This window comes from Nuphar pumila, chromosome 3 (genome assembly GCF_984573655.1).
Source record: "Nuphar pumila chromosome 3, dmNupPumi1.hap1.1, whole genome shotgun sequence".
Lineage (NCBI taxonomy): Eukaryota > Viridiplantae > Streptophyta > Magnoliopsida > Nymphaeales > Nymphaeaceae > Nuphar > Nuphar pumila.
The window spans coordinates 12,866,037-12,889,404 of NC_143251.1; the positions used below are offsets into that span (position 1 = coordinate 12,866,037).

At 34.7% G+C, this 23,368-nt stretch overlaps 1 protein-coding gene across 4 annotated transcripts in view; it reads right to left on the reverse strand.

Annotated features, from left to right (window-relative positions):
• LOC149842015 (uncharacterized) overlaps positions 1-20,791 on the reverse strand; it is a 34,054-nt gene extending 13,263 nt beyond the window's left edge. For 2 of the 4 annotated variants that reach the window (XR_016431025.1, XM_090001245.1), the window contains exons 1-13: positions 20,474-20,791; positions 19,797-19,864; positions 18,884-19,042; positions 18,640-18,807; positions 16,183-16,333; positions 14,672-14,751; positions 11,800-12,072; positions 11,571-11,714; positions 10,215-10,346; positions 9,997-10,095; positions 8,493-8,549; positions 8,258-8,391; positions 8,110-8,180 (exon numbers count right to left, since the gene is read on the reverse strand). Coding sequence is in view for 3 of the 4 variants with exons in the window: in XM_090001245.1 (XP_089857371.1) it covers positions 8,110-8,180; positions 8,258-8,391; positions 8,493-8,549; positions 9,997-10,095; positions 10,215-10,346; positions 11,571-11,714; positions 11,800-12,072; positions 14,672-14,751; positions 16,183-16,333; positions 18,640-18,807; positions 18,884-19,042; positions 19,797-19,864; positions 20,474-20,570 (1,633 nt within the window). In the remaining variant the exon portion in view is untranslated. Of the gene's footprint in view, positions 1-7,335; positions 7,464-8,109; positions 8,181-8,257; positions 8,392-8,492; positions 8,550-9,996; positions 10,096-10,214; positions 10,347-11,570; positions 11,715-11,799; positions 12,073-14,671; positions 14,752-16,182; positions 16,334-18,639; positions 18,808-18,883; positions 19,043-19,796; positions 19,865-20,473 lie in introns of those variants that run through there. The other 2 variants (XM_090001247.1, XM_090001246.1) reach the window with 2 other exon arrangements.
• Between the last annotated feature and the right edge of the window lie 2,577 nt (positions 20,792-23,368).

Sequence of the window (23,368 nt, forward strand, 5' to 3'; positions counted from 1 at the left end):
TATTGGTTCATGTTTGAACCTATTGCATTCAAGGTCATCTTTTAACAGATACATTTGTGGAGTTCCTTTTTCTTAAATGGTATCTTTCAAAGATTCGATTGAGAAATTAATATTTGTGAACCTTTGTGGTTCTTTTGAGATTGGTTGTGAGCATCATTTGAAGTTCCAATTGTAGACTTCATTTTCTTTCATGGTTTTTCACATGAGATTTTCAAACTTCATAATCTTACCACCTTTATTAAGAATGCCTATATTGGCCTAAATTTGTTATTTTCTCATTCAAGATTATTGTCATTATACATCTTGTGTTGCATAAAATTGCATCTATTATCATTTAGTGTGCATATAATTGCACTTTATATTTATCATAGTTAAGGTTTGATTTGATTCTTGGATTATTCCAAATCGGTTATTACACATGGCATTGCTTATTTAAAAGGTTATTTTTTTATGAGTATTTTTTGCCTTTTATAACACTTTTATTGTCCATCACAAGTTGTTATATGATGCATCAATCTTTTTTTGCCTTATTATTAATCAGAGATGTTAGTTGCTGTGAGTTATGGGCACCTCGGTTTAGGTCAGTTTTGATTGTCATATGTGGTTTGACTCAAACTGACGGTTGTGTGGTCTCTGATTGTGAGTGTGTGGCCATTTAATTTATTTTTTGATGTTTTTTATTATGAGCATGTATGATGGATATCTATTATTTTTGAAACCGTAGTGTTTCGAAATATGCTTAAAATTGTCAATTTTATTTGCATTAGTGTCTTCATTACAAGCCTTCTTGCCTCAAGTGTCTTCTCCTTTTATGCCTCTTATCTAAGTGTCATTATATGTAGACAATAATTGTTTGTTCACACCTTTGTGTGTGCTTTTAACTCATTATTGGTTATTTGCTCTTGCTCTAGTAGCTGATACACTTGTTTTAAGTGTCATTATAGGTAGACAAGAGATATTTTGTCACACCTTCGTGTGTGCTTTTAGCCCATTGTTGGCTTTATACTCTTGTTTTAGTCGTTAAACATACTTGCTTTGAGTATCATTATACGTAGACAAAAGAAGTTTATACACAATTTCATGTGTGATTTTTAGCCTATAGTTGGCTTTTGTACTCTTGTTCTAGTCGCTGATACATTCATTTTAAGTATCATTATACATAGACAAGAGGTGTTTATTCATACCTTCGTGTCTGCCTTTGGCCCCTTAATGACATTATATTTATTCTTGTTCTATTCGCTTATACACTTGATTTATGGGCTTTGGAGGTCTAATGAGGTGATTGCTTGTAGTACGATAAACTATTGTTGAGATTTGCAAAATTCCATTTATCATATGAGATTTCTTTCAAAATTTTAATCCTTACTACTTCTTTCTTCCTTGCATAGAAAAATATTTATCGATAAAACTCCATATCATTGATATGCATATTTGGAAATTACTTTTACATCTTGGAATTTACCCTATAGGGAATTTGGATATTTTGCACATTAAGTGCTTGAGGTTCTTCGGCTTTCTAGTGGGCTTTTGTATTTTCCCAATATTTCATTCTAAGATGTGAGTCATTATTAACTTATATTTTATTGATAAAATTAATTCTCTTCATTATTGATTTATGTGTATTGAACATGGTTTAACTATATGATATGAGGTCTCTTTTATGCACTTATGCACATCTCTTGTGAGAAATTAGTGCTTATATGCACATTGTCTCTTTGAAGACATTTCTAATGCATGAAGCTTTTCGTAAAGCTCTTTAGTGTTGATAAGAAGATTTTTTGTATGCCTTTGTGCATATTGAACTCCTTTGTGAGTATTTCTTGTGCCTTTGGGTACATATCTTTCTTTAAGAATATAGTGAGTTTATCAAAGCGTGTTTAGGTTTAATCCTCTTAATGATATTTTCACATGGTGCCCGATTGAAATACGTATAATATCTTTTGCATCATTGTTTTGATGAATCATATGTTCCGCTTGATCAATTTTATGGTTTCTTGATTCATCTTGTTTGAAATATTCTACTTGATTGAAATGCAAAGATATTTTTAAATTGGAGTGTTTTGATTTGTTCTATAGGATTTTAAGATGAGATGGAAGAAATACTTATGATACATCATAGAAGATGCTTGGGGATGATCATTAAAAACAGTTGACCACGGACATTTGCAAAATTCTTTCATGTGCTATAAAGATGATGAGTTTCATTGAAGACTCGTGAAGACTTGAAATCCTTCATTTGTATCTTCAAACTTTCTATTATCCTCACGTAAAGTTTGAGGGAGAGTGTTAAAATATGTATATATATATATATATTTCTTTTCTTTATTGCACATCCAAAAACCCGATAGGGGTATTTTGGTAATTTTTATGCACCATTTTATTTTTAAGTTTTTCTTTTATTTCTTTTTTATTTAAATATGTAATATGACCACATGGGGCACCACTCATCTAGTCATTGGGGCCCCAACGATCATTAATGTGACCGTTGAGGCTCCCAACGACTAGAAGGGAGCCCCATGTGGTCCTTCTCTCACTTCTATTTTCCTCTATAAATTAGAGGGTTCTCCCTCTTGTAAAGTATGATTTTTTAAGCCCTCTCAATAAAGATTCATATATTTTTTTTTGTTACATCTTTGAAAGATTCTTGAGTTATCCCTTAGTGGACTATTTCGGTATTCTCCATTGTGGGTCTTTGTTTGTCCATTATTAGACCGTGTGAATGCATTAAGCATTCTTATTATACATTTCTGCATACTTTCTTACAACTTTACCCAACAATGCTTGGCTCTACTCAAAACCAGAACCAAAACTAAAGTAATGAGGATAGTTTGGTATGATTCTGAATCTGGGCACTGAGAACATGATATTGTTATAGAGTATACAGAAATGTATAATAAGAATATTTAATGCAATCACACGGTCCAATAGTGAATAAACAAGAACCCACAATGGGGAATATTGAAATGGTCCACTAAGGGACAACACAAAAAGCCTTCAAAGAGGCAACACTTAAAAAATATGGATCTTTATTCAGTGAGGGCTTCAAAAGCCATAGTTTACAAGATGGAGAGCCCTCTAATTTATAGAGGAAAAGAAGAGTGAGAGAGAGACCACATGGGGCTCCCTTCTAGTCGTTGGGAGCCCCAACGACTAGATGGGTGAGGCCCCATGTGGTCCTATTACAACTTTAAATAAAAAGAAAAATAAAATTAAAAATAAAATGATATGGGAAAATTATCAAAATACCCCTATTGGGTTTTTAGATGTACAATAAAGAAAAGAGAATAATATATTCATATATACTTATATATATATATATATATTAACACTCCCCCTCAAACTTTACGAGGGGATAGCAGAAAGTTTGAAGATACAAAAGAAGGATTTCAAGTCTTCAAGAGTCTTCAATAGAAGTCACCATCTTTATAGCATATGAAAGAATTTTGCAAATGTCATCCTTCAACTGTCTTTAATGATCATCTCCAAGCACCTTCCATGATGTATCATAGATACTTCTTTAATCTCATCTTCAAAATCATGTGGAACAAACCAAAGAGTGTCAAGTAAAAAATATATTTGCACTTCAATCAAGTATAATATTTCAAATAAAATGAATCAAGAAACCATAACATTGATCAAAAGGAACATATGATTCATCAAGAATGATGCAAAAGATATTCTGCGTATTTCAATCGAGTACTATATGAAAATATCATTAAGAGGATTAAACTCAAAGACACTTTGATAAACTCACTATATTCTTAAGAAATGATATATGCACAAAGGCACAAAAAAATACTCACAAAGGAGTTCAATATGTACAAAGGCATAAAAAATATCTCTTCTTTTTGAGTCAACACTAAAGAGTTTTAAGAAAAGCTTCATGCATTAGAAATGTCTTCAAAGAGACAATGTTCATTCAAGAATTAATTCCTCCCAAAGTAAAAGAAAGCATGTTTAATACACATAAATCAATAATGAAAGATAATTAATTTTATCAACAAAAAATGATTTTAATAATTTCTCACACTCCTTAGAATGAAAAGAAATCAATGCCAACAAATGTCATGTATGAACTTCCAAGAACACACTTCAATCAAGTATAACACTTCACTGAATAAACTAAAACACACACCCAAGAGTCAAGAATGAATGTTATTTTAAATAGAGAACCTCACACATTGAAGGATGGAATATTTGAAAATACAAAAGCTCACTAGAAGGGCAAACACCACAAGCCCTTAATGTGTAAAATACACACATCCATTATAGGGTAAATGCCAAAAAGGTAAAATCAAGTGATTTCCAAATATGCACACACACACACACACACACACACACACATATATATATATATATATATATATAGATATATATAGATATATATATATATATATATTATCAATGATGCGAACTTTTATCGACAAATATTTTTCTATGCAAGGAAAAAAACAAGGATAAAAAAATCATTACCTAATTAAAAATAAATCTCACATGATAAAATGCAAATCAAAACCAAATTATAAATTCTCATAAATATAGAATTTTGCAAATCTCAACAATAGTTCATCCCTTACAAGCAGTCACCTCATTAGACCTCCAAAACCCACAAATCAAGTGTATAAGCGACTAGAATAAGAACATAAATATAATGCCATTAAAGGGCCAAAGACACACACGAAGGTATGTATAATCACCTCTTATCTACATATAATGATACTTGAAGTGAGTGTATTAGCGACTATAAAACAAAAATACAACAACCAACAATAGGCTAAAAGTCATACACAAAGGTGTGAACAACATTTCTTGTCTGTATATGATGACACTTAGATAAGAGACATAAAAACACTTGAGGCAAGAAATCTTATAATAGAAATGCAATTAAAAGGATATCAATTTTTAAATATATCTAGAAACACTATGGTTTCAAAAGTTAGTCAGCCAGGTACACATAGTTAAGAGCATCCATAACAAAGTCAATGACTAAAAAACAAATGAGTGATACAACAACACACTCACAAACAGAGATCACACAACCTGTCATTTAGAGTCAAACTACAAGTTGACCATCTAAAAAGATATAACACGAGGTGCACATAACGCACCCCAACAAACATCTCTATAACAAGGCTAAGAAAATTGATGCATTATATAAAGTTTGTGATGAACAATATAAATGCCATGCAACAAACACTTATGGAAATCATTTTCCAAATAGGTGATTTTATAAAGAGAGCCGATTTGAAAAAATCAAATCAAAGATCCAATAATGGTAGATAATCAATCATATGCACAACAATATGCCTTCTGACAACAATTTTGCATAAACACGGATCATGTTTAACATAATCAATTCTTCAAAATGAAGTCATTTATACCAAAAGGTCTTATTATGCAACAAACACAACATGAAATATTAAGCAATGTCACGTGTAAGAACTGATTTGGAATAATCCAAGAGTCAAATCAAGTCTTAACTATGATAGATATAAAGTGCAATTATATGCACACCAAATGATAATAGATACAATTTTATGCAATAAAAGATATTGAATGACAATAATCTTGAATAAGCAAATAACAAATTTAGGCCAATATAGGCATTCTTAATAAAGGTGATAAGATTATGAAGTTTGAAAATCTCATGTGAAAAATCATGAAGTTCACAATTGGAACTTCAAATGATGCTCACAACCAATCTCAAAAGAACCACAAAGGTTCACAAATATTAATGAATCTTTGAAAGATATCATGTAAGAAAAAAGAAATTCACAAATGTATCTATAAAAGATACAAACAATCTTCTCACAACAACATAAAATTGCACTAAGGCACAAATCTAGAAAATCAAATATTTATTGAGGAAAAATTCAAAAACTCATAAGTTTATCAAAAACATATGACTTAAAAGGTTAGAACCAACTCATAATTCAATAATTATGCAACAAGCATTAATAAAATCCATAAATTTTACAATAAGACAAACTCTTGAAGAAAATTATGCAATAATCAAATTGAAGAATCTTTAAGAGCATTAAGACTCAAAGAAAATAACCATATTTCATATGATAGTAATACAAGACCATTCCTTTTAATAAAGAATTAATCTTAATTCAACATGCATCATAAAAAAAACTTTTCCAAACAAATATTGCTCATATGAAATGACGCATTAGATAAGCCTTGTTAAAGGAAATTAAAATTTAATAAAGAATTTTTCATAGATGATATGTCAAGAATTTTTCTGAAAAATACACAATATTATAAGAAGCCACATATGAGACTTTTTATTGGATAAGCGCATACCTTCAATACGAAACAACAAATATGATGAGAGTGTAGAAGAGTATGTGATCAATAGTTTTACACTACATATCTCACAAAAATTTTAATCTCAACATAACTTTCTTTAAAGACTTACCATTCATATAAAATGTATGCTTACAAACAAAGTCAGGCATAAAATATAAATTCAAAGCTCCAATGGTCATAAATTTTTACCGACCCATTAAAGCAAGTTTTGAGCAATCATATATCTAGTTTTTCGAAAAACAAGTTCACCGGTTTTAAAAAATTATTATTTAAAATTTTCAAAAAACATACGAAAAAGTGTATATACGAAAAAGCAAAGGTTCAATGAAGCATCAAGTAACACAAACACTAAATGTGCAAAATACATTTTGATTAAATTTTTTTTTAATAAAAACGTAATGACAAAGAAAACACATACATATAAATGATCAAGGGAGTAAATATTTCTTCATAAGACTTTTAGATTTTCCCTCAAAGGTAACAGAGCTTCTAATTAGATTGGAAAATTAGATATCCTTGCATGATTCTGAGCTAAACACTAGACATCATGGATACAAAAGAGACCAAGATATTTGTGTGCTGCGACCCACATGCATGATCCTATTTATAATTGACAGATCTCACGAAATTTGAAAACAAAGATTAGTAGCAATACAATAGTGTGTGTGCATCCGTGTGCCCACCAACTAAGTTTGAACTCCAGTTTAAAGCTAGGACTGTGCGATTAGACTAAATTACTCAAACACCCTTAAGGCAGTGGCATTTTTTAAAATCACAACGTTACTTTTAGGAGTAGACTAGGACTTTTTCTCAAGGAAAAGTTGAAGCGGAACAAGATACAGTGATCCCAGTTTGAAAACACAAAAGTCACTTCAGGAAAATTACATTTAATTTCTTTGACACCAAAGGTGACGACAAATTTTCAAAAAAAGTCACTTGCTTAACGATGTTTTGGCAATTTAAGCTAGTTGAACCCAAACTTATGATAAAAGGGTTTCAACTTAGATAAATGCATTATATATATATATATTGAAAAATCTCATATATCCTAGAGCATATCTCTAGCATTTGCTAGTGTACCATCCAGTGCCAAAAATGGCTGGAAATCAGAAGGATGGTGCCACGCACTCCAGTTTCTGGTAAATCTGCTGCCAGTCAAACAAAGGAGATTTATTTAGTGAATAGGTTGTGAAAAAAGAGAACTGGATGATGATATTATGGGTATCCAAGCAAAAAAGATTGTGAAACTCAGTTTCCAGCCTCAGACAGACTGCATACTGAGAGTAAATGCTGCCCTTTGAAATGGTAACAAACCACCAGTTTCCAGCATCAAATGGAAAGAAACTAGTAAAGTGCACGAGCAACCTAATACAATCATGAAGTGCAGGATCACTCCCACGTGTGTGCGTGACTGTTGATTGGTAAAACAACATTTTACATGAAACATCTTTTTAATCTCTTACATCATTTCATATGAAATAATTGAATTGGAGCATAAAACAAGCCTATACAGTCGCATTACTCCTTATGAATAGAAAACAAATTGGTAATAACAGCAGTTCAAGTTTCTTATAATTAGAGTTCTTAAGAGAATATGCCTCAGAAAAAAGATCAACTCAAAACTAACTCAGATAGAGGTAATGAGTCATCTCAGACTGAAATACACAAAGGAAATATTTAGCAATCAATATTAAAAAAATGCAGATACTTAACATAAGTTTCAAATACATGCAAGAGGGTAGGCACAGGGTAGTGAAAGAAAATAAATAAATAAATAATGCAGACAGCACTCACATGCATCAGTGTTTTGAGATATTCTGAGTTGAGCTTTCTCCATCAGTTTGATGAATATAATGTAAAGATACCTGTCCATATTAATTTGCAGTGACAATATTGCAAAAATCACAGTTAAGGAAAATGTGAACCAAAAGCAGATACCAACCAATAAACCATGCAGTATTCACTAGGAGAATAGAGTTCCAGCTCAAATCCAAGCATAAGAAAACGAGCAGCAATCCAGTAAATCTGTTCTTCAGTCCAACCAGCAAGACTTGCTGCTAGGTTCACACATGAATTCTGCAGAAGAGCTTAACAGTCAAATAGCACCAAACTGCAACAGAGGATTAAAGTGCCAAATAAACTCATACAACCAGTAAGCTCATCTCAGGCTAAGATACCTCATCTATCAATGCATTCAAGGTATCTCCAGATTCTCTTGAACCACTCATCTCCAGCTGAAAATGACATGAAAAAACTAAACAAAACAATGAATATCAAAGCAAGCAGAAAGAATATAAATCAGCCAGAGGTTTGGCAGAAACACGGAAAGAAAACATAGAAATGCTCAATCAGAACCAGATTTGGCAATTCCAAGGCCCCAAGATTTGCATCGAAGTGATGTTATGTGTTGCAAAGAATTCAAATTCCTAAACAAGTTACTAGAATAGGTCTAAGAACACCTGGCATAGGTCCTACTTTTGCTAAACCATAGACTTCCAATAGTCTGGCTCCATCAAGCATGCACACCAAGCACAATGGGTAGATCCAATCACTGAAAACTACAACTACCAGTTTGAGTAATTTGGCATAACCTATTTGCTGTTTTATCACAATAACATTGAATCAAATACAACAATTAGGTCCATTTATCAGGAATCACAGTTTTGTGCATACCTATGACACTGATTTGTTACTCTCTTTACAACTATGTCACACGGACACTTCACTGAGCATGCGTATCCCATGTCGACATGAATGACACTCAAACACTCCAGGACACTCATGGATGCAGTCAAACCAGTTTTCACACATCATAATCAACATTGTGTCATTAATTTTATCTATTTCTTTTATGATCTTATTTACTTATTTTGTATTCACTTAGAGTTTTTTTTTATTTTAAAATTTATATCAATTACATTATATTTCAATTTCAACTTAGTTTTATTATTTGCTGTTCTTAGTTATAGTGATTTAAAATTGCTGTTTTATACACACAAACGCATACATACATACATATTTGTGTGTTTATGGCCATGCCCCTGTGTCCTAATTTTTGAAAATTTTCATACACAAGTGTATCCACATAATCTCCCATTCCCGCATCCATATCAGTGTGACTTAGCTCCATAATTTATTTGTTGTGATCAGGCTTAAAGGAGTGGCAGATAGAGCATATTGAACTCATCATAAGGGTTAAATCCAGATTCTGATGATTAGATCTATGTAACCCAAAAAGCCTTGACCAGTAAATATTTCTGCATTTGCAGACACACATATATGCACATAGATCTCACCAGATTCGACCAGAACTGGATAAAAGCACAATACCACTAAGTATAGTATTGCAAATCTTAAACATGGTCGTTCAATGAGTTTCTGGTGACAACAAAACCAGAAACTAATTAGCAGTGACTCCATCTTGGTGTCCTGCCAAGTTCCAGCATAGATAGATACCAGAAATTAGCCAAAAATGTAGGCAGATTTCCTAAAGGGTATTTTTGGCCTGGACATATGAAACATAGAAATGTAATAACTAAACACTAGATCCTTCAAAGTTAATCCCTTATTGAGAATAATCATGAAGACAAAAATACAAAAAAAAAAAGGCAATGCTGTAAGCAATTTAAAGGAAATGAGGGCCAGAAGAAGAAGCTGTTCAGTTCCCACAAGTCAACAGACCTGTCCCAAAAAAATACTCCAATCTTGCAAGATCTTTCCAAGCTTACGCCTTTGCCATGCAGCATTTGTGCAAAGAATCCTCAGCAAGCTGACTAGCAGCTACAGCATCAAGGATTAAGAACTAGTAAGCATGGGACTACTAAATAAAAACTGAAAAAAAGAATGACATACAAGATTCAAGCCAAGCAGCCATGGGAAAAGACAACAAATCACCCAACCTGTCCCAAACGTTGTACAAACTCATGCTTCTGTAACTCTGCACTTGTCATATGAGGCAATGCTGTAGCCCGAGAGATCACTTCATGGAAAGGATCTCGCCCATATAGCTTCCCATCATGAACCAGTAGAAGCTGTTTTGTCATAATCAAACACAGAGGATTAGAAACTTCCTCGAAAAAGAAAATAGATATTTATTCAGAAGAACTATACATCACAGCATCTACTATTTAAATCTTAACATGTCCATAACAAAGAAGTCTCAGGAGAACATCTACAGAAGGATACACAAAGCCCTCCTAGATGCTGACAACTGCAAACATACCAATGAGCTTCCAAGATATAAATACAAAAGGCAACATGAGTTATTATTTATAAAGACAATATTGCCACCCAAGGTTGAACAAAATCAATCTCAAAAGGAAATTGGAAAAGTACCCCACTGAACTTGTGCATGTGGTTAGTAAGTAAAGCTTCCTATGAACAATGTTAAAGAAAGAACCTTCAATCAGGACCACTGCTGAGCTGTTGCAAAAGAACAAAAATCAACTCATCTAACAAATATTTCCTAAGAAATCTGCAAACACATGGTGATTCATTAAAACCAACAGACATCTGCAATAAATTGGCCTGTTAATGAGGGATAGTCCCACAACCACTCAACATCCAACCCCAATAATATCAATCTTATTAATTGCTTGATTTGGGATGGAGTTCTTGGCAGAAAAGGTAGCAACAGGAACAAACTTGAGTCATATCATTGTTCCCTACAAGGTGATGTTTCATCATCCAATAGCCATAAATTGCCTCGCCTCACAACTCACCCCTAACTTGTTTGTGTATATGAATACCTCAAGTGTCAAGAGCACTTTAGTTTTTGAGAAATTGCATTATTACCTTGTATAGAATAGTCTGGTACTTTTCTATGTATTCTTTAGCAATTACAAACATGACACTCTTTGCCCATATACAAAATGAAAGGTCAATATAGCCATGCATTAAATTTTTTTTCCCTTGATTTAAAGATTAGGACATTCTGTGCTTAATATAATAGTTGTCAGATCTTCTACTTTGGGCTGTAACCTGAAAACCAGGGCCTAACATTTTAAGAAAATGCAGCCTACCAGGGTCCTCAAGCACCTAGAAAACATGCATTGCGAGTTGAGTGATTGCTGTCAAAGTTTGTCATATAAAGCGTCAATGTGTGAAAACGTATGTGCATTATAAATAAGCATGTAATAAACAAAAACAAGGTACAAAGGAGTAGAAATTATTTAAAAAAAAAACATAGTTGTCATAAGTCAAAACAAAAAAGATCACTAGTAGTGAGAAGATTAATGTGCAGTTGTAAGCCTAACCTGCAGATGAGCTCTTGCAACCAAATCAGGCTGAGACTTTTGGAATTGGACCACAAATCGAAGAACTTCTTCAATATGTGGACCTAAAGAGAAAGAACATATTACATCTAGATCTTGTAGTAGCCTTTCGAAGTACTCAAGAGACTGGCAACAAAAGAAAAGCACTTCAGATTACTGACACAGAATCCCAGAATATTTTCTTCTAAATGCATTTCTTCAAGGCATTCACCTTTTTCCAGCTGAGAATTTTTATAGCACGTGGAGGTGTGGGAGCTGATAATTTAGTATTTAAGTTAGCATCAAAACCAACAGGCTGACAACCAGATGCTGTTGTTTTATCTTCAACATCCACTTGAGATGACCCACATGCATTACTGACAAGGAACCCTGATGATTCACGCATAGATGCAAGTTCTGACAAGCATGATGTAATATGTTTCCTCGCAACTTCTAACCCCCTTCCTTGAGGTTTTCTCATGCACATTAGAATATGATGGAGGTGCTGAACACAGTAGCATGTAATGCATCAGTAATAATTTCATGGAATCAGTAAAAATTTGATAGAGATTTGGAAAGAAAAAGATAAAAAACTCGTGGCTATTGTGTATTGGAACTGTTCATTCATTTCCTGGTAAAGACAAAATTGATGTCTCTTGCAACCATAGGCTGCCACTGAACTTGGTTTTACAAAATAGAAATCAATTGAAACAAGCCACACAAAGAAAAGAAATCATGGGATAAATAAACTCCCACAAAAATAAATCCAACATATTTTCTTCACTAAACAATCATCTAAGTAAAAATTAAAGGAAACATATTACAGACACTCACATAAATGTGTAAACACATATATGCACTGCAGAAGAATTACTCACTAAAGCTGGAATCTAGTATGTATCATGAAATTGAAACTACTATTAGACATCATCCATATTGGTACTTGTGCAATTTCTTTTGTTTTATGTTTATTTTGTCTTCTCTTTCCTCCAATGGCAAAGTTGTAATATTGGCAACATATAAATAACGTAACTAAACTCTTTGTGATTTGTTATCATTATTAACAATCATGCTACATGTGCCGCCCCTCACCCCAGAGAATCTTGGGGGTCATGGTTGTTACTCTTCATCAAGATTATTCTTCTACCATTTCATCTTAAAGTCAACAACTCACAAAATTCAGTTGCATGCAATGCTACCTAGATCCTCCTACCAGCCAACAATACCTGTGTCTACCACATACTTGGAAATTTCTGGCCACTTCACTTTTTAGTTCACAGTGTGTAATGTATTTATACATTCCACAGTAGCTGACATTATTTATAGACATCGACATTCAGTTTTTGTAGTTTTAGCTTCATGAATTCATTTTTTTGTCTTGGATTTGAAGCTTTCAGCAATTAATTTTGTCTTAAATTACAAGCATTTTGGTAACTGACTTCATATGTAAATGTTTTCACATGAATCATCAAAAAACTTCATAAGCACTAGTATTATGTTGACTTGTAGTGCATACATTACATGACTAGTTTCATAACTTATCTCATTTTGTATTTAAAGTACAAATATGCCTTAATTCTTTGCATACATAGAGATAGATAGATGATAGATACCTCTTTCTATGCTTTTAAAGGTTCAACACATCCAATAATAATATAAAAAAATGAATCCTAAATATCCCATACATATTGCATGATCAGAGCAGCAAGGGCTTACTGATATTGAAAACAATGAAGTAAAGATGGATATGTTTTGAACCAAGCTCTAGCACAAAAAAAGACCTATAATCGAGACTTTCAAGTTGATTCCAGTCTTAATAAACTTAGCTGAGTTTATGAAGAACCATATCAACTAAAGCAACTCAATATATCAGAAGATGGGCATGCAAATATACAAAAGAAAAAGCATTAGGAGGAATCTGGTGGGTGGGTGAATTTTCCAGTCTCTCAAAAAACGGTGGGTGGGTGAATTTCCTAGTCTCTCAAAAACTTTAATTTTGTAAAAATTTTGTGCCTATCAAGCCAATAAGCTTACTGAGGTGCCTGAGTGTGCATTTTTTACACTATTTTGGTTAAGATAGAGTGCTGCAGGTATAGTAAACAAGCGCAAATCTCACTGTTCAAACATGAGCAACATGGCCTATTTATATGCACCCCAGCTTATTACACATTATCTTGAATGTTTAATAAACCACACTGAATATCAAAGCTATTGTTGAATGTTCTCAAATATTTTGATCATTTAAGCGCTTGAATTTGTATTTAGAAAGTAGAATTTGATTGAATCCTGTAAGCCATCATTTTCTTTTTTATATAACAAATTTTCTAAATTTCTCTACTTTTTTTATTTTCTGGGTATTTTAGCAAGAATTGAATAAAGGTTTTCTTTGTTAAATACACAAAGTCAAAATCGATTCAATTTGAGTTAAGTTTATGAACATTTTTGTAAAATGAGCCACCTCCTGAATCAATTTTAGCAGCATTTGACCTAAGAGGAGTTGAATGACTGAGTCCATAGTCGCAAACCTTTAAGAGGACTAACTGGTGATTAACATGATTCAAAAAATTTGCACTTGAAGTTTTAGCATGATCTAGCATGAGAAGCACAACACCAATGATTCCAGCTCACTTGAAAAAATGGTCCCAAGTTATCCAATTGTAAAGAACTTGCACTGAAAAGATAAGGAAATATGACTCTTAATGGGTGATGGTGGTTTAACAATAGAGTTAGATTTCAGACAGGCGAGACTAATTGAGCTCAGGTGCATAATTCTTATCACCTAAATAATTCTTGGCATATGGAACTGTGACCCATAATATAATTCTTAAGATGGTCAAAAGGTTTAGATTTCATTCAGGTACCTTGAAGTAGGTACATGTGAAATTATGCAGTTACTTGAGTCAACCTAACTGTATGGGTGGTTGCATAACAGATAAATTGCACACATCTACAAAAACTTGCAGATAGTTTATCATTAGATCACAAAGAGCCGGAAGCATATGCTAGCTCACAAAATAGATGGTGAACTTTAATAGACAACAACAAAATCCTAGTGTACAAGTGCATGCCTATGCGTATGAAGAGAAGAGGAGAACAGGGAAGACCTTACGGAAGCGTAAACGACATAGAAGAGCTCTGCAGTATCCTTCTTCCAAATCAGGGTTTGTCTGTAAAGGCTCAACATCTGCATCAATAACGGCACATAGATAGAACCATGTTGGACAATCATCACAAATTACCACTCTAAAAATGTATATACCCAGAGGACTTATAGAGCATAGTTCCGGTTAAGGGCAAGATAACACAGATAACAGTTTACAAACTAGCTAAGACACATCAACAGGTTTTATTGCTCAGGTGATAACCACAAGGAAAGTAAAGAAAGTATCTAAAAGAAGTCCACCACTTGGCATAAATATAAGCAATGGAGTTCTTGAAAAACTCTGAGTGGAGGTGACCCTAAGAGGCAAGGCATATGCCTCAAGTTGGCAAGATGCATGCCTCAAGAGTCAAGAACTAATAACTTAAATGTTACAAAAGACATGGACAAACATATGGAAAAGCAAAAAATCCTTAATTTTGAACAACTTTGCAATTATGATTTTTTCTCATATCAGTAAAGCCAAACCATTTTAACAATGGAATCTGCATTAAAAAAAAATTGACAAGAAAGGTAATGATAAAAGAAAAGTTTGAGCAGAAAGCATCAAAATGGACATAAACCTCGGTATCATGCACCAAGAAGCACAGCTATGAAGAGTTCAGCTCAGCATTCCACTCATCTAACACCTGCACCTCAAGCAAGGTGCTTGTGTGTAAGGAAAGGCATATGCCTCATGGATAGGGGTTTATTTCTCAGCACCTATGTCACATAGGTGCAGGTGCAGATGTGGCACTTTAAAAAAACTTGGGTGCACGGAGGATATATATATATATATATATATTTAACAGTTTTAAGTTAACACTGTGTATTTGTGTGCATTTATGTATTTATATATATAATATAGATAAAAATGGACTTGATTAGGGTTAACTGAATCTACTTTTGGATAGAAATGGACCTCGGTGTGGTTGACTTCACCTAACACAAAGGAAGCTGTGTCCAAGTGTCGCACCTGCCTGGATGCGGGTGCGACACGGGTGCGGTGCCCTGTTAGAAGAGTCCGTGTGACATAGCTCAGCACTATGGACCCAAAGGCAACCAGTTCAGACCAAGTTATAGTGTGAAATTATGAATCTCAGGTTCCCATGACAAGCCCTTTTAAGACAAAGATGCCAATATTGGATATCCACAACCCATGGGTGTAATGTAATATTCCCACAAACGTGTTGGATTGGGGAATCCATCAACTGCCATTCAAATGCCTCTCAAGACATGGTAAACAGTCATAAGAACATAGCCATTTTTTTGTGACTGACCTATGATAAAAGCAGTCCTTCAAAAGGAAGATAAAGCCTATTAATGAAATGAGAATATGCAACTAGGAACGAGCTAACAAATCATATAAACTGTAAGGATATTTGCAACCAAACTAACCACTCATGCTGAAAACAAGCTAGTAATAAGTAAAATCACCTTTTAATGAAAAGAGTAAAAATGAGAACTCTACGCTACCTTCAACTATCTTCTTTTTCGATAATGAAGCTTTACAAGCACGCAATTGGCGACAAACAGTTTCCTCCACTGCACTCAACATTGATAAGCACTTCTCATCACCCTCCCCTTTCAAAGGAAGGCCAAATGCCATTATAAAAAGATCTTCTTCCTAAACACAATAGATAAAAGTATGGTCTCAGCGTTTACAATTGCAGAAACAAACTGATAATGAAAAAGGAGCAGAAGATATGTACTGCAATGTGGTAGGCAATAGCAATGCTGAAAAGATCTCTTAGTTACTTTCTGGGAAGTAAAAGGAAATAAAATGGGGTCAAACATTCACCAATAGTTGTTTAACTAAGAGCCACACAAGTGATATAAGAAATGAAATACATGATTTAGGCAACCATCAAGAAACAAATAGTTCATGGTGCAACCAACAACATGACTCAGTTAACGCCAGTGTCAATGGTTAATTTAGAGACTCTACTGACCTCTTAAGTTATTTTGTACACAACTCATTTCATACAGGAATTACCTTTCATACATATGACAAAGGTTCATAATATAAAAGCTTATACATCAATAACTAATCACCAAATGCAAATCCTTCATTTACATAAAACATGCCTATCTGATACCTTCATACAGTTTATCGTAACCTGCACAGTTCAACTCCAATTGCACACTATAGAATGATATAATACTGCCATTATGATTATGCCACTGATAATTCTACCATACACAAGCCTAATGACTGCCAAGGTTTACAATAAATACATAATGACAATACAAAAAGTATTACACTATAGGATAAGAGACACAGAATCTGAAAAAATTCAACTGTGCATGCAAGAAGAAGAAGATTATGATGATAGTACTAGTAGTAGGATAGCAGTATTTTTCTTGTAGTAGCAGAAAGAGTAGAAGAAGAAGATGATAATGATGATGAAATATGTATGCACATAAACATACGCACATGTGCCAAATATACCCAAAATGTCTTCCCCTCTACTGGTCCTGGTGCACTTGAGGGTTGCTATTGGTGCTTGACAAAGAAATCATCAGCCAACATTACCAGCTGCCTTTTCAAGCATCATAGTAATGCAGAACGATAAGTGAGGCATAGGTGACAACCCTTTAACCAAGCAAATTTTTTCCCTTTTTTAAAGCAATAAATTCATTTTTTCAATTATCTATTAGCAAAAGCAATAAAATATAATACACAATAAATTCAACATTTTTAAACAAGCAGCTAAAATCCTAAAACTACATCCAATAACATGAAACCGTCAAACATTCCACAAATTTACAAGTGCAAATTTACATGTAACAAGCAAGTAGGTTAACAATTAGAAGCAACAAAGTGCGAGTCATGGTGACAAAACCTAGGGTTTTTTTAGACAATTAAAAGAATTTGCCAAATTCAGAAAGAACGATGTTGTGATCATAAAATCCTCTCAAAAGCTCATGTTTGTGAAAATACCCAAGGTATTTATCACATATAAATGGAATAAAAACAGAAAATTGATACTTACCGCTCTAGTTCACCTCAGGCTCAGGGCAAATTAGTGAACCTAGTCAGTGGACAAGGCAACCATAGGTCTAATTTCACATTCAACCACTCAAATAGAAACACACACAGAGATGACCTAAAAGGTTCCAATAAATATCCATGCAACAGTCAACCAAATTTTCAAAATTTCAATTGTAGCAAAAATTGTAAAATTGATCACTGATCTTGGCGTCCAGTCTATGGAAACAAGGCAGCAGCTAATTGCAAAGACAATAACTAAAAGGCTTTAAGCACACAAGTGAGGAAAGCACTGTTGCTACAATTCCAGCATTTCCAACCTCCGTCGTTAAAACTCAAATATTTAAAAAATGGAAAAGCGTCAAATGATCAAAGGAAACAATGACAAGAAAATGAGCAGTTTTTTTCAATCCATATCTCCTTCCAGATTTCAAGTCAATTGATTAGTTTAAGTCATAAGATATGATTAGCGTAATTAAGTTCTGTGAGCAAAAATGCATGACCCACTTAAAGGCAGCTCCAGTCTGATTCAACATATCCATTGTGCAAGGAAGTCTTCATCATGAACTGGATCTTACAAATATTATCCTCACCTTCTCGAAAAAAAACAATAGTATTTTTATGAACATTTTTATGCAGTTATTGCACTCTTTCTTAATTAAGAATGCTTCCACCGTCATATAATAGAAACCTTACTGGTAAAGAAAATGTTAGACAACATAATACAGAAACATCTTACGCTACTTTTGAACAAATGGAAGCACTGACAGATGATCAAGGTAGAACAATCTATCATGTTAATAAGAGATCCAGATAGCAACCATAAGCACATCAAGAGTCTAATTGGATCAAACCTTTTAATATTAAGCACTGAAAAAATAAATATTAGTGAAATTATCCAATACTTCATCTGTCAATGAAAAGATATCTAGGATGTGTACCTCATGAGTACGGGCATCAGAAACAACAGAGAGGATAGCATTGCAGGCTGTGCGCACCATTCTGCAATAAGAATGTAATAAAGCATGTGAGGATGTCCTCTCGAATCTCAAAAGATATATGCAAGAGAAGACCGTCTGTGCCAAAGAATGTCCCTTGTGCCAAGAAGCCTGCAAAGCAAGCATCATTTTAAACAGTACTGAATTATAAGATATACCATTACAGTATCAAGAGAATGGATTATACCTCACAAGCTAAAAGGTGATCCATCACATCAATGGTATGCTGGATGTCAATTGTTCTATCAGAACTGAAAGGAATGGGTGCTGCACCACAATCAATAGCTTCTTCAACAGAGCGATGGCCATATGTTTCCATGCCCGAATCCATCTTTGGATCCATAATCTGATAGAGGTCATCAACCAATTTACCAGCTTAATGAACAAGAAGGGCAAAAAAAATCTCAAAGCACAGGCATTTACCAATTTCAAAGAAAATGTTGTGAATGTACTTAGTTAAAGAAAATCACAAAAAGCTTTTTAATGAAAAAAATTAATTAAGTAAATCTTCATATATTCTAACAGGGTCACCTAAAACCTACAAAATATTTCATTGATTAAAACAAGGAATACTCATGTAAAAACAAAAGCAACGCAAGAGAGAGAGAGGACTAAGCAAAACAAAAGACGTTGAGAGAATGTCACAAGCTTTTAGATAGGACTAACGCACTTTTCAAATTTCAAGCAATTGGTAATATCGAGATATTTTCACATTATTTTCAAGTTTCAATTCATATTTTTCACTTTTTTCAGCTGCTGCGCTGAAAGGCATTAATATCGTGATGTTTTCAAAAATATTGGCGATATTAATGACTATGGCAAAACATCACATGCAGGAACAATAACCAAGAGTAAGACAAGTAACGCAAACAATATAAAGATAACCATCACAGACTACATGTCTATACATAATACGAGTATCTAACATGCAAGGAAAAAGAAGCGGGAAAAGAGCCATCTTAAAAGTTAAAAACAAGCAATCAAAGACATAAAAAATCAGTCAAATGATCAAAACTTGTCGACCATTCACGAAACTACAAGCTTGTATCAATAAACGTAACAGGGGCAACATAGCAATTGGCTTAAAGCTCTTTCAATACCTCCAAAGCAGACATAGCAGCAAACAGGCTAAAATTATCCCCGTGGATGAGTTCTCCCCCATGAATGTCTGCCCACAAATCAAACAAATCGAATGAAACATCCATAACATCAACCACACGAATAAGAGAAAATCAAACGCACGCAGACAGGAGACGAAGAACAATCATTCGCAGAAGCAAATCGGACGAAAAAACACGCAGAAGCTCTGAAATTGAAACCAATAATTGAAAAACGACCCTTTTTCCCGTTCTTCGTCAAAAACACCACAAATGCCAATACACGGCTCCATCGAAAATGCGAAACTATGTCCGTCACCGTTCAAACCATCCAAATTAAAGTAAAAAAGAAAAAACGGATCAAATTACACAAGATAACTCGAAAAAACAAAGAGGACTTCCCATCCAAATTCAACAACCAAAGAAACGACGCATCCACTTATCCAGATAACTATGATAAATTTAGAAATTGCATTGCGATTTACCCCACTTTTCCAGATAAGCGAGTGACTCCAGAGTCCAGACATCCAAAATAATTCTCTCTCTTTTTTTCGTTCTAAAGCCATAAAAGTAGTCACATTCCGAGAAGCAAAATAGGTAAAAAAAAAAACGAATCCGATGGTGTGATCGATCCAAAAAGATCGTAAAGAAAATCAGGAACCATCGTGACCAGAGCGCACCATTACAAGCCGATTCGAACAGCGGCGAGACGTCGACCCAAACGGTCTGCTCGCCGGAAGGAAGCGGAGGAACCCGAACGTCCCCTATCACCGCCATCAGAGATTTCGTGATATAGAATCACAAAGTCATGGAACGGGAACGACTCTTTTCTAGGGTTTTAGGCTTTCCCCCGTCACGCTGTGGTTGACGGGAGCACTAAAACCCCAACGCTTAATCAAATAGCTTCTAAGGTCCTGTTTGGATGAGTGATGGAAATCCCAAACAATCCTAAACTTCAGAAGTGTCCGTACCATTCGAGGCACTCTTAACGGCCCCAGCGCAGCGAGAATCATTGCGTTCTTGGGAGATTATTAAAAAAAGTTCCTCTTTTGAATCTCTGGCAGACTCGCAGACAGGGCCGGATTGTTGTGATCTTTGGAGCTAAATACGGAAATTTGAAGATCCCGAAAGATCAAGATCTCCAGAGATGATCTTGTTTTAGTGAAACTTGGAAGAGTGTGGCTGGTCAAAGACTTGGCTCACGTTGGGCAGGTCATGAGTGGGCCGTTGACTCTGATGATCGGACCAAGTCAGCGATAGGCCTACTTGAGTTGCCAATGAATTGTAACCATAGTTAAGATTGGATCGTAGCCAAATTGTATCCAACTTAACTGAGTTGCAACCTTAACTTCAAACAATGTCACAAATTGCATGAGCTTTGCAGAAAAATGTGCCTTATCAACTTTATTTTGTAGAGCTAATCCACATATAGGTTTGAGGTATCCTCTACTTAGGGCTGACAACGGTTTGGGTATCCGATCCATTGAGATGCACCCAAATCACCCAACTAACTAGTTGTCAGATTGGAATTTAGGTTTGGGTTAGTCAATTCAACCCTAATAATTTTCTGTTGGCATCTTTTAGGTCCATGCCTGGGAATTCGGGTACAGGTTCAATTGGGTACCAGATACAAACCTAACCCATCCGTTTGATTGTATGTGGTTAACAAATTGAATCACCTTTTACATTTACCTATCATTTTTTTTTTTTGCATAGCTGAAAGTAATAGGATTTGAACTTGAGATGAGCTGGAGTGGACTCATTTAGCAAAAAATAAACAGATTTAAAGCTGGAAGCAACAGAATTTTGACTCAAACCTTATTGATTGTAAGCCAAAAGTTTCAACCATTTGTTTTAAAACACAATATTTGATATAAAACCTCAAGGGTTTTACCAACTAAAGTGCTACCAATGTGCAATCAATGATTTTCTGTCTTATTCTCTTTTCCCCTTTTTCACTTTGAATTTCTAGAGGTTAATCAAAGGTGATCGCACCAGCCTTTCGGCCTCAACCAAACAATAGAAGCAAAAGGAGAAAATAAAATAAGTTTGGTTTTATTCCAAAAGTGAAGTTGCATTTGTAGTCCATTGCAACAAAGATACGTTAAACGTGAAAGCTTTTGATAGGACAATTGTCTACACAAGCCTCCTCGCAACTTCTATTTGTAACCAAAGGGGGGCTCCACTTGTCTGGTACGAGCAGCTAGTGAACGTCACCCTGTGTTGGGACGTAGCAAGTTCGAATCCCAATGGTATCATTATATAACTGGTAGGGGTCGATCTAACCCCAGCTAGACTTTCACAAAAAAAATCCATTCGTAACTTCCAACTGCTTACCACCAAACTCTTGAATTGTAATGGCTATACTGCTAAATTAATTTAGTTTTTTTTTTATAATGCAAGGGAAAGAACCCCTCTCCCGTCGCCGATGGTAAAACTCTTGAAGTCCCCCCCAGACCACAGGGGAGTACACCCTTAATTTAGCAGATTTTACATATAGCCTCTTAACTTAGAAAAAAATTACATTTAACCACCTATTTATTATAAACGCTTGTGTTTTCGACAAATTGCGATCCACAGATAACACCTATAAGGCAGGCAGAGTAGCTCATGATCCCCTCACGAGTTCGATGAGTATGGAGTCGTCCGTACACGGGCGACTGCAATATTTTTATGAATATCCTAAAGAAACCACTTGGCAACTTTTGACTAAGAAATTCACCTCTGCAATGTGACTAATGATTCAAAAATATGATCATAGCATAATTTTGATGATGCCAGAGACAATCAACTTGTTAGGACACCACCACATATCGGGGGTCCATAAACTGTTGGAACGGATCCAAAGGATGGTTGGACATTGACTCTCAGTTGTGCTTAATATTTCCAACCAGAATCCAAAGCTAATTTTCCCAGATGTAATCTATAAGATCTAGAACCTGACACATAGAACCCAGCGTGATCGGATGACCACAGTGTACAGTGTTAACCAGGAGCCATCCTGTCTGGTGGTTCGGTTTATCACGCTGCCAGAGCCCAGAGATTGCATCACTGCACCAGTTGGATGCTCAACAAGTAGGCTTTGCTTCTACTGCCCTCCATCTGTGAAATCGGCGGGTTCATGTTTCATACACCCCCTAATCCTTTAATTAATTCCAAAATACCCATAAATTTGTAAAATTGGTAGTACTACTTAATTAGCAACCCTCCAGGTTGCGGACATATTAGAGTTGGCTTGTGTGTGGATGAAGCTGTGCCATTGGAAGAGGGAGGCATGACGTGCCGCATCCAGTTCCGGCTACAGAAGGATTTGTTCGCAGCATTGTGACAGACATTATTCTCTGAAGGCAACAATGGCTGATCTGGACAAGAAATCTCCCGCGACTTTCAACAATCAGTACTAAACTAACACACTGCACAGACGCCTGACTGAAATCAGACCAAATTCTGTTTGTAGATGGCGGAATCGGCCACGAAATCGTAGAATCAAGGGACAAAAACCATCAAGTCATTCTTCATTGACTCGAGAACCCATGATAAAGATCAACAGACTGGAGACACTTAAGAGAAAGATG